A 17,040-nucleotide genomic window follows, 5' to 3' on the forward strand; every position below is an offset into this window, starting at 1 on the left:
ATTAAGAGTAAATCCACTCTTGAGCAGGGGAGGTTGGGGGGTGGTCACTAGAGCTGAGGATCCAGAGTTGGCCAACAAGGACTTCTACTTATCAAAGGAAGAAAACTGTATTCCAATTTCAAAGCAGGAACAGCATGGGAAAAAGATAGCAGGAGTCTTAGCAGAGACAAAGAGGAAGTAACAGTAGCCACAGCAGAAAGAACAAGAACAAAGGAGGCACGTCTCCTGAGAGTTGAGATTGCCATTGGTAAATGGCAAACTGGGTTGGGGTTTATAGGCCAAAGCTCTGTCATAATATTTACACAAGCCTGAAATCTCTGAGAGGAGGTGGGTTAAGATTGAAAAGTTATGCTTGTAGTATTAATGAAACAAACCCCTTCATCCTCAGGGGAGAGGGAGTTGCTTCCATTTATCCTCTCTCAGCCCTATTTACCCACACTTCATTTAATGTCGTGCTTGTGTGCAAACCCTTTGAAGTATTTTCACTACATGGTGCAATTTCTAGATGTGGTAGGATATTCGCATTGAGTTAACCTTTCTTAAAATAGGTCGGCGCGGTATACCAAGAGCCTTAAAATGTTCGTAACCCTTGACACAGAAATTCTTCTTCTAAGGAAATAATCCAGATGACAAAGATTTATGCACAAAGATGTTTATTATAGCATATAACACTATAATACTTATAATATTATACATAAGCATTATACCTAAGTATCCAACAACTGAGCAAAAGTTAAATAAATAATGGTATATCCATTTGATTAAAAGTCATGCAGCCATGAAAAGTTATGGTCTTGAATAATTAACTGGGAGATGTTATAAAACAATGTTAGACAAGCAAAGCCGTTAACTGGGTTGTTTGTATTGCATGAGTTCTATTATTTTTTTTTTAAAGTAGGAAAACACTAGATGGAAGAATGCCAAATGTTACTAGTAGTTGCCTCTGGATGGTAGGACCCAGGATTATAACTGACTTATCTTCTGCTTTAAAAAAACAAGAACAGGAGCTCCCTGGTGGCTCAGCAGGTTAAGGATCTGGCTTTGTGGCTGCTGTGGCAAGGGTTTGATCCCTGGCCATGGGACTTCTGCATGCCGAAGGAATAGCCAAAAAAAAAAAAAAAGTAACTTTCCATACTTTCTAAATTTTTTTTCAATTATCACATTAAAAATTTATAGCCAGTAAAATAATCAATTAAAAGGAAGTTATTCAATGGCCTTCCCTACTCTGTCGTCAGTTTTGAACCTCAAGGATGTACCTGGACCAGCTAGCATTTAGGTTTAACTCTGCAAACCTGTTTACTTGTATTCCTCTACCCCACTTTGTTGCTGTTATTTCATTAGGCATATTTACTTATGGCAAGGGTAAGAAGGGGAACACAACATTTTTGATCTACCAAGGAAGTACACTGTCCTACTTCTTTGAAAAAAGATGGAAAGAATTTTTTTCTTTTTTATGGCTGCACCCTTGGCATACGGAGGCTCCCAGGCTAGGGGTCAAATTGGAGCTGTAGCCACAGGTCTACGCTACAACCACAGCAACGCCAGAACCGAGCCGAGTCTGCAACCTACGCTACAGCTCACAGCAACGCCGGATCCCTAACCCACTGAGCAGGGCCAGGAATCAAACCTGCATCCTCTTGGGTACTAGTCAGGTTAGGGCTCATTACCGCTGAGCCAGGATGGAAACTCCAAGATGGAACTAATTTATCTGCAAGGCTGATTTAAAACAACACCTGTTGAAAGAAGTCAGGAAGTCTATCAGTTTGAGACTTTTTCCTTTTTCCTCTACCATTTCTAATCCTGGGCATTGTGCTCCTGAATCTCATTCCAAGGTTCTAACTCTGGACCACTGGCTAGCCACATGAATAACACACCTGAGATGAGGAAAACAAACATGCAAAAGCACAAGACATCTTGCCTTGGGTGGGAATCTGCATCTCCAGAACAGGGAATTTCCATTCATGATAGGGGAAAGTAAATACAGAAAGAATTGATGAAAGATGAATGAAAGGAAGAGGGGAAATGTGGCTTTCTTAGACATGACTTGGCTCTCTCAATTTAGAACCATGCCTGGAAATGAAAGAGACCTAGTCGCATTGTTGGGCTCTAGAGTTTCTTTAACAAGGGGTTTCACTATAGCCCCAGAGAAAAGTAGTCTTTTTCTTTAGGTGAGGACCAGGACTCTAGAATTTGAACTCCTGTAGCCATAGGTAAGTGGCTGGGAGGGGAAGAAAAGATAGGCTATGATGATAAACTGAACCATTAGAGCAGACTCTCTCAATTTTAGTGCACTTAAAAGGTAAGCAGGGGTAGGGAGGGGTAGGAGTTAACAGGGATACTGTTTAAATTGCCGATTCCTCGACTCTACCACCAGGAATTCTGATTTAATAGGTAAGGGGTAGAGACAAGAACACTGCATTTTTATCAAACAATTCCCACCACAACCACCAAAAGGATTCCGGATGCATTGAGCACAGCTTTAAAAATCTAGAGATTGAGATTATAGACAAAACACTGTGCATGTATGCACTTTTTGGAGAAAGTCTTTAGCTATCATTAGATTCTCAAGGAGTTCCAAAATTCAAGACTGCTAAGAATTGTCTTGAAAAGCAAAAAAGAACTTGGGAAGCACCAAGTCAGAGGGGCAAGGGCAAGGTTTTAGAAAAAGACCAAAACCTACAAAGCCAATCTATTAGAAACCAAGTAGAACTAGGATGGAGTGAAGTGAAAGCCGGTGGGGGTGGAGAACGCTGAGGATATATCTAAACCATTTTCACTGTAAGAATGGATTGTTAATAGCTAATTTTTATTAGCCACAGGGACTTGGTGGATGGGTGTGTGACTTGAAGGCATAGGGGTCAGGGAGACATCAGCTCCAGAGGACAGTAATAGGAGGGAAGGTCAGTGGGTTTTCCTAGGCAAACTCCAAGGTCATGGCAGACTCCAAGGTCATGGAGATAAGGGAAGAAAAGGTGGCTGCCTCTGGGCTTTTACAATCTGGAGCTCAGCTGCTCTAAGAAGCTACGTACTCTCGGGTAGATGTGGTGGGGCACGTCTGAGGCGGCGGTAGCTGAGACAGGGCAGCAGTGATAGAGGCGGTCACCATGAACCCAAATAGCTGGCATCATTCCCTACCTCCCTGCACTCTCAGTCACGGTGCACGGGAGGACCAGCCTAGAGACTGTGCTCAAAGATGCTGAGACTGCAAGGAGCAGGCTCTGCCAAAACGGGGAAAAGGGAGGGAACTGGGTTCCAGCCAGTACTCTAGCAGATGCTCAGAGAGACTGACTTTGTTAGAGGAATGAGCCTATTTCCACATCCTCTTGGTTGTCCTTTGTGAACTGAGGAAAAAACGATGACAAATATTATCATAAAATGTTTACTTCCTGGACCAAATCTTTGTTAGCTAAATTCCCCTCAAAACAAATCGTTCATTCATTGGTGATAGCACAAATCTCATAGCCGGTTTCTCTCTAATCTTCTGCAGGACAACTTAAGTAATAGTCTTTAAAATAGTCAAGTGTTCCCCGAATGGTTAGAGAAAAAATTGGAAATCCTCAGAATCCTGTTTTTAAATAAAATATCACCGAGAAGCCTGATTTAATAAAACAGAACACAAAGCTGTTCTTATTAAAAAAGGTCAGTGACCTGGTGTCCTCTCTGTTTAGCACCACGGGGGGCAACACCACAAACCCAGGCGGCCACGGTGGTTTGAAATCCATTGGCCTGCGATGGCAGTAAATGCGCTTCATGACCCAAGTATTACATCTGCTGCCACCATCTCCCCTTCCTAGTCTCGTTTCCTGCTTCTATGTACCCCTGTGCCTCAACTACTTGGAACGATTAGTTCCCAAATAGTTTTTCACAATTTTTTAAAACTTTTCATGTATACCTCTATCCACCCTTGCTCCACACTACTCAGAAGCAAACTTCCTCTTAACAGTTCATCAATTAGAATTACATCACACCGAGTTCCCATTGTGGTGAAGCAGAAACAAATCTGACTAGTATCAATGAGAATGCAGGTTCAATTCCTGGCCTTGCTTAGTGGGTTATGGATCCAGGGTTGCCGTGAGCTGTGGTGTAGGTTGCAGATGGGGCTCAGATCTGGCGTTGCTGTGACTGCAGCGTAGGCCGGAAGCTATAGCTCCATTCAGCCCCTAACCTGGAAACTTCCATATGCCAAGGGTATGGCCCTAAAAAGGAAAAAAAAAAAAGGAATTTCATCTCACTGTTCAAATCGACAAGGAATTAATTATAACCCAACACCAGCATCACATCTAAAAAATAACAATTACTTAGTAAAATCAAGTATCCAGGATTCAAATTTCCAATTTTCTCATAAAATGTTATTTTTATATCAGAATCCAAAGAAGACCCATAATTGTGACTGGCTGATGTCTTTTAATCTACAGAGATTGATGTCTTTCTAAAAGTGTAAGTATCTATAAGTATCCATCTTTTTTCCTTTTTTTTTTTTTTTGTTTTTGTTTCCATTTTTGGCCACCTTGTGGCACATGGAGTTCCCAGGCAAGGGACGCCAGATGCTTTAACCCACTGTGCCCACCGGGAATAGAACCTGAAAAACGTCGCTGATCCTGCTGTACCACAACAGGAACTCCCATCTTTTTTCTCCTTACAATTAATTTATTTTTTGTCATTTGTTTTGTAACCCTTCCATTTTGCTAATTTCATCCCCATGGTGTCATTTAACGTTTCCCACTTTCTCTGTATTTCCTATAAAATAGAAATTGGACTTACAGTTTGATCAGACTCAGGCTTGATTAAAAAAAAAAAAAAAAAAGGAAAAAAAAAAACACTCTGGGGCGTTCCCATCGTGGCTCAATGGTAATAAACCCAGCTAATATCCTTGAGGACTCAGGTTCAATCCCTGACTTTGCCCAGTGGGTTAAGGATCTGGCGTTTCGGTGAGCTGTGGTTGCAGACATGGCTCAGATCTGACATTGCTGTGAGCTGTGGTATAAGCCAGCAGCTACAGCTTGGATTCAACCCCTAACCTGGCAACTGCCATATGCCATGGGTGCAGCCCTAAAAAAACAAAACAAACAGAAGAACGCTTTTTATGTGGTAGCCAATTGTCTCCTTTTGTGATGTGAACAGGTGTGATTCTCAATACTATTAATAAATAGTATCAAGCATGTATTAATAATTATTAATTAATAATTATCCTATTTATTAAGTACTGCAAAATGGTGATATTTCAATTACTGAATTTATTAGATGAAATGTTTTGCACATTATTCTGATTGTCCTGCATGATTCCCATCTTCTGCAATTGATGGAATACTAGTATCCTTTCAAACCAACCAAAACATCATCTCTCAGTGAAGCCTTGCCCTCCTCCCAGCAGAGTTCACCCTTCTAATCCTAGAAAGGCATCATTATAATAATGCTTATCACAGTGATTTATAAATTTAATACCTCTATTCCTGGGACTGGAGCACTTCAAAAATAGATATAGCCTTTGGTCCTAGCATTTGTACAAAATATTTATTGACAAAAATGTGCAGGATTTCACTTTAGAAAAGTATCATTTCAGTGACATTATGTAAAAGGCAGGTTACAAAGCAGCTGGCAGTGATGTAACCATTACTCAGAGTTACCGCTTTACAAAGTGGAGTAGCACAGAGTGACCAAGTGTCCACTGTCAAACATCCACCAGACCTACAGGAGAACTTGGGGCCTAACTTTTAAAAATGCAGAGAAGACACAGTAAGAATCAGGTTGAGTCAGTGTCCTTTCTAGGAATTCCATCAGTATCAAGTCAGAAGCAGATCAGATTTGAACCCTGGTGGCGTATCAATATTTCAGAAGTGAAAGGAGGCCCTGAAAAAGATAACTGAAAGAAGTACTAGAGAATTTGTTTCCTAGAATGCTGGTGATGTCACCAGGGGCAGGAAAACTAGAGAACTCTCTGGCTTTTTAAGAGGCCTGTATGGGACCTCCCTGGTGGCACAGCGGGTTAAGGATCCAGCATTGTCACTGCTGTGGTGCAAGTTTGATCCCTGGACCAGGAATTTCCGCAGGCCATGAACCTGGCCAAAAAAAAAAAAAAAAAAAAGCCTTCATGGCTTCCCAATTCAGAGAAATAACTAGCAGCAAAGAGTAGAATTTGCTTTGATCTGTTTCATTTGGGGGTGATTTTTTTTTCTGATCGTCCTATAGTATTTATTTGAATCTTACGCTGGGATCTGAAAGCTGAGAGCATGGATCCAATCTTCTGTTAACTCTTCTTCCTCTGGTGTAAAACTAAGGTTTCAAATCCTAAAGAACTCCAGGAGTCAGCAATTCAGTCAGCGATATATAAAAATATTCTCTCCTGACCTTTTATCTTTAAGTCAGCCTGATCAAGTCACACACCAGCCAGCAAATAATTTTAACTTTGTTTTAATGGAAATTTTCTTGGACCTGTGCTCTTGGCCCTTCTTACACTTCACTCCCTGTTCTTCTGCACACATCTACTTCATCTGCCCTTACTGCCCCAGTACTGTGATAAAGAGGTAGGCTCTCACCACCTCTTTTATAATTGATACCCTGGGAGCTTAGATTGTTCTATCAGAGGCAGTACCAAATCTAATCCCCCCACCCTCCTCTTCCCTCCTTCCCTACTTGTTTGAAGGTGATATACTGTCGTGGTTCTTCTAGCTACTATGTACAATTCCACAAAAGTCCTAATATCTTCACTTTTCCTCCTGAATATAAGAACATGAAAATTAGGGTCCTAGTCGCCCCAAGTTACACACTATTGTTGCCCAGGATTTTAATTCTGTTCCTTATTTTCCTCCAACAAATTGCATACCATGCTTTTACAGTTAATTCTTGCTCACTTTCACCATTACTTACCAATATCTGTGTTCAGTGTTCCTTCTTGCATCTGACTTCCTTTTAAAATCATTTTACTTCTGCCTCGGGATATCCTATATTACCTGAGGAAAACCCTGCCTTTGTCTGACAATGTTTTGGAGTTCCCATCGTGGCACAGGGGAAACCAATCCGACTAGGAACCATGAGTTTTCGATCCCTGGCCTCAGTGGGTTAAGGAACCGGTATTGCTGTGAGCTGTGGTGTAGGTCGCAGGTGCAGCTTGGATCTGGCGTGGCTGTGGCTGTGGTGTAGGCTGGCCGCTGTAGCTCTGATTCTACCCCTAGCCTGAGAACCTGCATATATCACAGGTGCAGCCCTAAAAAGCAAGAGCTTTTGTGTGTCTTTGTCTCCTTATTCACTTGTGGTGTTTTCTTTGTGCACCTTATGATTTTTTTCTTGTTTTTTAGGGCTGCATCTGCGGCATACGGAGGTTCCCAGACTAGGGGTTGAATTGGAGCTGCCACAGCAACGCCAGATCTGAGCCTCGTCTATGACCTACCCCACAGCTCACAGCAACACCAATCCTTAATCCACTGAGCGGGGCCAGGGATCCAACCTGCTTCCTAATGGACATTAGTCAGATTCACTACCGCTGAGCCATGACGGAGCTCCAGCACCTTACAATCTTTAAACAGGGCTGTTCGTTTGCCTTGGAAGTTTACATATGGGAACTGAAGCCTTAGAGGGATTGCATTTGCTTCAGGAAATCACCTGGAGGTATGACCAGCTCTAAGCAGATAGAGTAGGGCTCCAGACAAAGCTTTTTTTTTTTTCTGGCCTTGCTCACAGCATATGAAAGTTCCTGGCACCACAGCAGTGACCCAAGCCATTGCAGTGACAATGCTAGATCCTTAAGCCGCTGCACGAGAACTCCCAGATAGTTTTTTAACATAAGAGAAGCCATTTTAGGCCTAAAACCATTTTGTGATCTAAGCCTGATCAGAACACTTGCCCTTGAATAGGTCTCATTAATAATGATCTTAAAGGGGAGTTCCCGTCGTGGCGCAGTGGTTAACGAATCCGACTAGGAACCATGAGGTTGCGGGTTCGGTCCCTGCCCTTGTTCAGTGGGTTAACGATCCGGCGTTGCCGTGAGCTGTGGTGTAGGTCGCAGACGCGGCTCGGATCCCGCGTTGCTGTGGCTCTGGCGTAGGCCGGTGGCTACAGCTCCGATTCAACCCCTAGCCTGGGAACCTCCATATGCCGTGGGAGCGGCCCAAGAAGAAAGCAAAAAGACAAAAAAAAAAAAAAAAAAAAAAAAGATCTTAAGGGAACAACAAATTGTTATCTGACAAGAAAAGTAATGATAGGAGTTCCCATGATGGCACAACAGGTTAAGAACTGGACTAGTATCCATGAGGATAAGGGTTCGATACCTGGCCTCAATCAACTAGTTAAGAATCCTGCACTGCTGTGAGCTGTGGTTTAGGTCACAAACGTGGCTCGGATCTGGCATTGTTGTGGTTGTGGTGTAGGCTGGCTGCTACAGTTCCAATTTGATCCTTGTTCTGGGAACTTCATATGCCAAGCAAAAAAAAAAAAAAAAAAAAAGAGAGAGAGAGAGAGAGAGAGAGAGAGAGAAGTAACGATAGCAAAGATAATAAATCAGTTGTAGAGATGCCCAGGTCTGTTTTAGTGATAAAGCTTATGCTGAGGCATTTTCTTGGGCTGTTTTGCAGAATTTAAACTCCCCAGGCCCTCAGCCACCAGATCAACTGGAACCTAAGGGATGATGAGGTTGACTTTCTCTGGCTTCGGCGAACTCAAGTTTGGACTGCCCAAGTTCCTTCATAGATATGCCTGTACCCTTAGCTTAAAACTTCCCTAATTTTGCTGTTTGGAGAGACACTGTTTTGGGAAAGATTCTTGGTGTTCTCCTTACTTGCTGCAAGTAATAAATCTTTCCTTCTCCTGGTCTTTGGCTTGGCTGTGTATTTTGGCTCAAGAGGTGAGCCCAGATTTCAGGTAATGGCATCAAGTGTGAGGTAAGTAACTTACCACCTCTTCTATAGAATTTTATTCTTTTTTTTTTTGAGTACACCCTTCACATATGCAAGTTCCTGGGCCAGGGACTAAACCCTCACCACAGCAGTAACCCAGGCCACTGCAATGATTTTGCTGGATCCTTAACCCATGGTGCCGCAAGAGAACAAGTTTATTTCTTGTTCAACTTTACACTGAGGGGATCCCAGCTTTACTTAGAGTCACCTTCTAGATCCTTCAGTTCCTTTCCCATACCCAGCAGTCATTAAACTAAATGCTGAAAGCCTGCTGAGTTTGGCAAAAACTGAGTAAAAGCTAGCTCTGGCAGTTGCCTATTTCGTAGGATTCTAATTTTCACTTCATTTTGAATATCTATGGATTCTTTCCTTACTTTTGTGCTTGTTCAGTAATGTGCTTATAATGTTTTGTTTGGTTTTGGGGTTTTTTTGGTCTTTTTAGGGCCACACCATGGCAATTGTAAGTTCTAAGGCTAGGGGTCAAATCAGAGCTGCAGCTGCTGACCTACGCCACAGCCATAGAAATGCGGGATCCGAGCCATGTCTGTGACCTACACCACGGCTCACGGCAATGTCGGATCCTTAACCTACTGAGCGAGGTCAAGATTGACCCTGAATCCTCACGGGTCCTAGGTGGGTTCGTTACCACTGAGCCACGACAGAATTACTATTTTTTTAATAAATACATTTTACCAAGGATCTTGTTTCTGCTGAAAGTACCATTCAGAGTATCTAATCCACCACAATGCCAAAAACAGAAGCTGGAATTAATTCCAGCTATACATACTACACTCCTCATACTCTTGTTCCTGACAACAGAATGGGTTGTAGAGGCCCAGAGTCCAAAGTTTGCAAAACACCATTGCTAATTTTGCCTTATAAAGACAGCATAAAAGAAGTTCCCTGGTGGCTCTGCAGAGTCACTGCTGAGGCTTGGGTCACTGCTGCGGTGCAAGTTCAATCCCTGACCCCAGGATTACCGCATGCTGCAGGCAAGGCAAAAAAAAAAAAAAAGATGGAAGGAAAAAGGATTGAAGACAAGAGCAGAGTGAATGCCTGAAATATTGCCATGGGTATCTGACATTTTTTCCTTTTCCTCACACACAAAAGCCTCATGTCTTTCAGACTATTTGGCCATTAGATACTGGGGAAAGATAGATCATAATCCTTTCTATATCCTCAATACAAGTGGAAGAACCTGTCCTTTTCAACACTGAAGACAGAAATGCATATGGTGAACATAGCACTTTTTCCTCAGCTAAAAATAAAACAAAATAGCTAGTTGCTACACGCTTACAATAATACTTATGGCTCCTACAGTTACACTAACAACTATAAAGCTCTTGACTCAATTCATTCTTGTATAGCTGGCACTGGTCATTTCCTACTACATTAAAAAATAATAAGTCAGAATATAATAATGCAGACAGGCCAAAGTGATTATTTTTATTGATGCTTTCCCTACCTCTCTTCCTTCAGCTTCCTCTCCATGTCTGCCCTTGAATTCTGGCTGGATCAGTTGAGGAACTAATGCTTTAAGTGACACAGGCAATGGGAAAGTCAAAAGGTCACAAGGTTATAAGAAAAAAAAAATTCATTTCTACAATGTTTGTTTTTGTATTTGTGTGCTTTCTTGAGATAGGCTGTCTCTCAGGAGTGATTTCAGTTTTCAGACATCCCTCCTTGGCTTTAGCCAATAGGACCACTTGTTTCCCAATTGAGGTACCCTTTGTAGCCAGAAGTAACGCTTCAAAGCCATCAGGTTTAGGGAATTCTCTATGTCCTAGAGGGCCCCATACCAAAAGCTAGTTCGCCTCATTAGCTTGGGTCTTATCTTTTTTTCTAGGGCTGCACCCACAGCATATAGAGGTTCCCAGGCTAGTGGATGAATTGGAGCTGTAGCTGCCGGCCTACACAGTCACAGCAATGCCAGATCTGGGCTGCTTCCGTGACCTACACCACAGCTCATGGCAGCGTCGGATCCTTAACCCACTGAGTGAGGCCAGGGATCGAACCTGCATCCTCATGGTTACTAGTCAGATTCCTTTCCACTAAGCCATAACGGGAAGTCCTGAGCCTTATCTACATGACATGATTTGCAAAAGAAGCTCCTCCTATGTACATGCTACATTCTCAGACGGTCACTATTATCTCAAATTCCATAGTAAGAAATGCATTCCTTTGAGATAAACATTGTTTCCTCTATGAACTCTACTGTGCTTATCACCACACCCATCATAAAACCAGTATTACTGCCAGTGGAGCTGAAGCCAGTCATCCCTGATGACTGGTTTGAGGCTGAAATCTTAAACGAAAGTCTTAGATCAGTGTCTCAAGTTGCAATTAACTGACCACAGCCATCACGGTAACCTAGGTTACTTAACAAGATTTTGGATTCCTGTGTCTCATGCTTTGAAGCAATTTTTGGAAATGCAAGGGAGTCCGCATTTTTAATAAGCTTCCCAGGTAATTTTTTTTTTTTCTTTTTCCCACTGTACAGCAAGGGAATCAAGTTATCCTTACATGTATACATCAGGTGATTCTTACATCCTTGCTCAGATCGATAAAGCTAGGTCCAAGTACTTATAACTCTACGAAAAGAGCAAGATGAATTTTACTATCCTATAATTCAGACAAAAGATACACAAATTGGAGTTCCCGTTGTGGCTCAGCTGATTAAGGACCCAGCGTTGTCTATGTGAGGATGCAGGTTCGATCCCTGACCTTGCTCAGTGGGTTAGGGATCTGGTGTTATTGCAAGCAATGGCATAGATTGCAGATGTGGCTCGGATCTGGTGTTGCCATGGCTGTGGGTGTAGGCTGCAGCTGCAGCTCTGATTCAACCCCTGGCTCGGGTATGTCCATATGCCACAGGTGTAGCTGTAAAAAGCAAAAAATAAAGATAGACAAAATGAAAAGTAATGATCTAGAATAACTGGTCCTTAAATCTTCCTGGGTGAGAAATTTCTAGTTTGTAACAAAGTTCATTACTTTAGCAAGAAAAGAACAACTGGCCAAGTGAGGTCACAGCTCTGAGCTGTCAGTTAGTATGTCACAGCAAGGCTTATTACAGCTATTTCACAAACATCTTCACTAAAAAGTCTCATTGAGACAGAAGAGTGGTTGAGCCTCATCTATAACCACCACCAGGAGAAAAACACCTCAGGCTCTAAAGGATCGGGAAATAAATGGGCAGGTCTTGACAAAATCCACAGAATTCCTAAAGTTAGTATTAAGAGATACCAAGAGGCTTCAAAAGCATTAATAAGTCAGTGTCAAGAAATAAGCAATACGGGGACTTTACAGATTATTCTTTTTAACACCTCGTTTTAGTTAAGGGCAGAGAAATGTTTTTAAATAATCACAGACCTCAGCTGCATAGAATTCTCATGGATTACAATCTTTATGAGAAAGGGTCCATATGTTTCATGCTCTAATCTAAACCTGACATCCACAACAATGCCTGGCATATGGAAGATGCAGAGTAAACACTGAATGAGATAAGACGAATGGACCAATCCAGGGAGAGGAGAGAAAAGTAAGGTTTGTACATAGCTCAATGCCAACGGATAATAAAGAACACAACAGAAATAAAGGCTGTTTATCAGTGGCCAGGTTTTTCTACATCAATAAAAAACTACCTCAAGCAGAGCTACCAAAACTCTTAGTAAAGCAAACTCTAATAGCTTTTTGGCTCTGTGCTTTATCCTTCTAGTCTTAAAACTACAACTGTCAGACACAAAGCAAGTTTTAAATGGCATCAGATATCCTGGTCTCACTAGCCCAAGGAAGTTTTCATACCCAAGACCTAATTCAACAAAATTGAGACATGAACATCACCAGAGGCAGCTATATATTTTTAAAGACTGGACAGAGAGAAAACATTTTACATAAATTCTCAAAGTCTTAATAATGTAACAGGAAATATGCGTCCCAGAGAAAATAAGCCTCTTTCCCTAGGTCTTAATCCTTTGCCTCTACAGTAAAGACAACCCCTGGTAATCCAACAAGTATTTGCTAGCCACCCACATATTACTTTGTAGGACACAGAGGAAGATAAAGGCCTGCTCCCCTTGTCTTCTTACTATGGATTACAGATAGCCTGAGAAGCTACATTATGTAGCCTTTCAATTCTACATTTTCATATTTATTAGGATTATAGCTAGAGTCGGTAGCTTCTAATCTTCTATCCATAAATGTCCAAGAGGGTCATATATTGCAATGAGTTTTATTCAATGTTAGTTTTGTCAAATGCTGCAAAAGAATTCCAATGATTAAGTTAGGAATTAATTCTTTATACTTCACTATGTTTCCTTTCTCTAAGTTAGCAATAAGCTTCCCATGCTCCACTTATCCACATTTAATTTTTAAGAATCTTCAGAGAAAAATGTTTCATATATAATTAGAAAAAGAATGTTCCTTGTTAAAAGTTGGGATTGAGCTCAAAATAAACCCATCTTGGTACAACCCCCTTCTGGTTGCTCTGGTGAAAAAAGAACGCGGATACATGAGGAAGTAACCAAGATGAAAAGGAGAAAAGAGATACAGCTTAAAGTGAAGAAATGACACAGACCCCCCACATACACACTTTAAAAACTTTATTTATATAAAAAAACTCATTTGTTTTTAAAAGCATTAACAAGAGAGAAAGAAAAACAGAAAATGTATGGAGCAGAAGACACGCCCCTTAGTAGTGTTCGGTGGGAAGGTGGGATTTTTGGTTCTCTGGAATTGAATGTTTAGTGTTTTTATAAATGAAAAGGAAAAAAAAAAAGTTATAGGTCCCCAAAAGCCCATGGCTGTTCTATTACCCACACCCCACCGTGAAAAAGAGCACCAGGAAAAGAGCAGCAGAAGACAAGAGAAACCAAGAGTGGAGCCAGGTCCAGATGGGGGCAATTTCCCCTGTGCAGTATGCTCTTAGGTCACAGAGAAGAAAAGGCTCCTTTTTGCCAGAAAAGGAGTGGGAAGAAATGTGCGGGGTGGGGGGTGGGGTGTAAATAAGGAATTTCAGCGCACAGGGGAAAGGGATGGGGTGGTGGGTTGTGCACTTTTCTCCTACCCCATAGCCTCAATATACAAGGGAAGGGGGAGAGAAGAGGATAAAGATTTCCAGTTGCATTGAACAGAGCATTTAGATTAAAGGGAGGAGTACAAGACCAATAAGGGAAAGGGTTAAAAAATAATAATCAACCGCATAGCAGCTGATTCCTCTAGCCCAACCTGCTAATCCACACTAAACTAAAAGGAGGAGGTATTGGGGTGGGGGTGGGGGTGCTGGTAAGGACGGAAATGACTTCCCTATAACCCCTTCAAAAGATGATGATAATTCTGGGCAACTAAGGAGTAGAGTCAGTCACATCACTCACTCCTCCCACCAACCTTATTTTGAGATTCATGAGAATAGGATTTTTGCAAAATCCCAACATAGACTATTGAAAGCAAAACCTTCTATGGCTAAAATTAGAGGCTATTCCAATTCCCAGTGGAGAGACTGAGGTTCTCTAGGTCACCTCTCCTCTTCTTTCTGCTATTTAGGGCCAACGGTAGGTAAGAAAGCAACAAAATTTAACTTGCAAAATCATGAGAAATGAGACTGCAGAGGCAAAGAAAGGCACATGGAAGGGAAGGAGGAGATGCACCCCAGGCCAAAGGCACAAAGAAGAGGCAAAGCCAGGGGCAAACCCCACCTTTTAAGGGTAAAGGGGGCAGGAGTATGTACATCAAGTCCTTTAGTCAGCCAACCAATCCAGGGAGGAGGCAGGGGAGGATGGGGCTAAAAGGGTGAGGAAACGAGAAATAAGCATTCACGGGAAGCCAGCTTTGAAGCTTCCAGCCAGTTTCAGACTAAATGATTCATGTACATTCCTACTAGCTCCTCCCAGAGGCTCTTCTCCTCCCCAGAAGACATCTTTCTGCTCCTTCTCACCCAACGTGTCTTCCTTGACATATTCTCTTTCTACAGCCTCTTGCAAATGGCCAGGCCAAGTCAGCAGACATTATCACAGGATGGGAGAGGAGGGTTAAGGACAGCCTCAGTAAGGGGCAGTGGCAGCAACCCAGGGTTGGCATGAGGCTTGGAGAAGAGATGGAGTCTGTAGGTCCTTGATGGTCCCTGCCCTGGAGATGAGTAGAGCAAAGTTTCTTAATCTCAGCTCTAGGAGACCTTCACTTACTCAAGGGCCCTTGCCAGGTGGTATGTGCCAATGTTGCTGACCTTCTTTGCTCCAAAAATGGTCATTAGGAATAAAGAGCTCACACTTTCCATTCTCCAAAACAAAAATAAAAGGTCCCTTCCCCACCAGGAAAAAAAAAAAATCTTGATTAAGAATCATCAGTTTATCAGATTGCTGGATACTGCATATATAGCATGTAATTTCCAATTCTTCCCACGGCTTCCAGTGAAGATTCCCACTCTCTCCCTCCCTCCACACAAGGCCAAGAGTTCCGGGGAGAGCTGGCAAAAAGAGCTAATCTGCAGCAGTTTCTCAAGATAGGCATATAACTGAGTCAGGCTTCTTGGGAGTAACTGGAGGGGATCTGGAGGTGGGAGCAAGGACAATTAAGCTTTCACTGGAAGAAGTTAGGGAGTTGATGGAAAGAAGGCAGCCACTGAGGGCTATAAGGGCAGGAGGCAGCCTGGCAGTTGGCACAATAGTCCAGCGAAGAAAGGGAAAAATCATCAGTCCGTTTCACCACCAAAAAATAAAAGTACATATATTATAAGCCCAGATGTAGCGGAGAGAGTGGTGCTAAATCTTCTGCTGTAAGGAAAAAAGAAAAAGAGATGTTAATAGGGTTGGGAATAAGGAGGAACCAAAAGACAGTTGGGCAAATCTGGAGGAAAGAAAGTAGCACGTAATGGAGAATCAGATCACCAGGGGGCATGTCCCAGACTCTTAAGATAATAATCACAGAAGCAGCACCTCCAAACCCCATGTGGCTGAGACTGATCAGATCAGCATGATTGGCAAAATGCTGACACAGAGGGACCTCCATCCTCAAGGAGGATGGCTTGGGGGTGGCTGGAGGACATACCATGGGGGGGTAAGACATTTGGTCCCCCTCATCATCCAAAACCAACACATCCAACTCTTCCTCCAGAGATTCCTGCCCCTCGTCCTGCTGTGAACACATGCAATTGGTTAGTAGGGGAGTAAGAAAATGGGAACTTCATGAATGTGTGCCAGATCTAGGGGAAAAAGCCTCACATCTATAAACTCAAATAAAACAAGTTAATAGTAAGTGAGGGGCAAGATATTCAAGGAAAGGCAGGAACGGAGAGTAATGTGCGAACAGGTCAGTTGGCGTTAGTCATGTATGCGACACATTTACAGCCTTCCTTCTCCCATCTTGACCATCACAGAATCATCCCAGCATGAATCAAAACTCCTACTTTCCCCCTGAAAAACCCTCTAAGAAAAGGATGCTGTTTTTTTCATCAGACACTTTTCCTATTTCACAAAATAAGCAGGCTTCAAAAGAGAACTAGCCTTAGAAGGACAACAGTATACAAAGATAATTTACCATCAGGGGTGTTCCCTTCAATGGCTCCATTTCACCTAGATCCCCAGATCGATCCAGTGTTCTATTGTGGTCCCCTCTCTCATTCAATGTGGAATAGTTGTTATCTAGTTTAAAAAAAAAAAAAAAGCATACAGAAACATGATATTCCCCTCTAGTATAAAATATGTATTAAGCAAATAAATGTGAATTAGGCACCTCTGTTGGGCACTGAGCTTTGCCAAATGCTCCAGAAAGGCATTAAGGTCTGCAAGTCCTTGGCTTAAAAAAATCTACAAATACCATATGATATCACTTATATCTGGAATTTAATATACAGCACAAATGAACCTTTCCACAGAAAAGAAACTCATGGACATGAAGAAGAGACTTGTGGTTGCCAAGGGGGAAGGGGAGGGAGTGGGATGGACTGGGCATTTGGGGTTAAATAGAGGCAAACTATTGCATTTGGAGTGGATAAGCAATGAGATCCTGCTGTGTAGCACAGGGAACTATATCTAGTCACTTGGGATGGAACATGATGGAAGATAATGTGAGAAAAAGAATGTGTGTGTGTGTGTGTGTGTGTGTGAGAATGACTGGGTCACTTTGCTATACAGTAGAAACTGACAGAACACTGTAAATCAATTAT

The 17,040-nt window shown here is 42.2% G+C and overlaps 1 protein-coding gene across 19 annotated transcripts in view; it reads right to left on the bottom strand.

The window, feature by feature from the left end:
• Positions 641-17,040, bottom strand: part of CTNND1 (catenin delta 1) — a 65,648-nt gene continuing 49,248 nt past the window's right edge. For 7 of the 19 annotated variants that reach the window (XM_021083023.1, XM_005660895.3, XM_021083016.1 and 4 more), the window contains 3 exons: positions 16,413-16,516; positions 15,924-16,010; positions 641-15,649 (listed from right to left, as the gene is read on the bottom strand). In XM_021083023.1, the coding sequence (XP_020938682.1) occupies positions 15,638-15,649; positions 15,924-16,010; positions 16,413-16,516 (203 nt within the window). In that variant the 3' untranslated portion in view covers positions 641-15,637. The remainder of the gene's footprint in view (positions 15,650-15,923; positions 16,011-16,412; positions 16,517-17,040) is intronic. The other 12 variants (XM_021083025.1, XM_021083019.1, XM_021083020.1 and 9 more) reach the window with 5 other exon arrangements.

Source organism: Sus scrofa, chromosome 2 (genome assembly GCF_000003025.6).
Source record: "Sus scrofa isolate TJ Tabasco breed Duroc chromosome 2, Sscrofa11.1, whole genome shotgun sequence".
Classification (NCBI taxonomy): Eukaryota; Metazoa; Chordata; class Mammalia; order Artiodactyla; family Suidae; genus Sus; species Sus scrofa.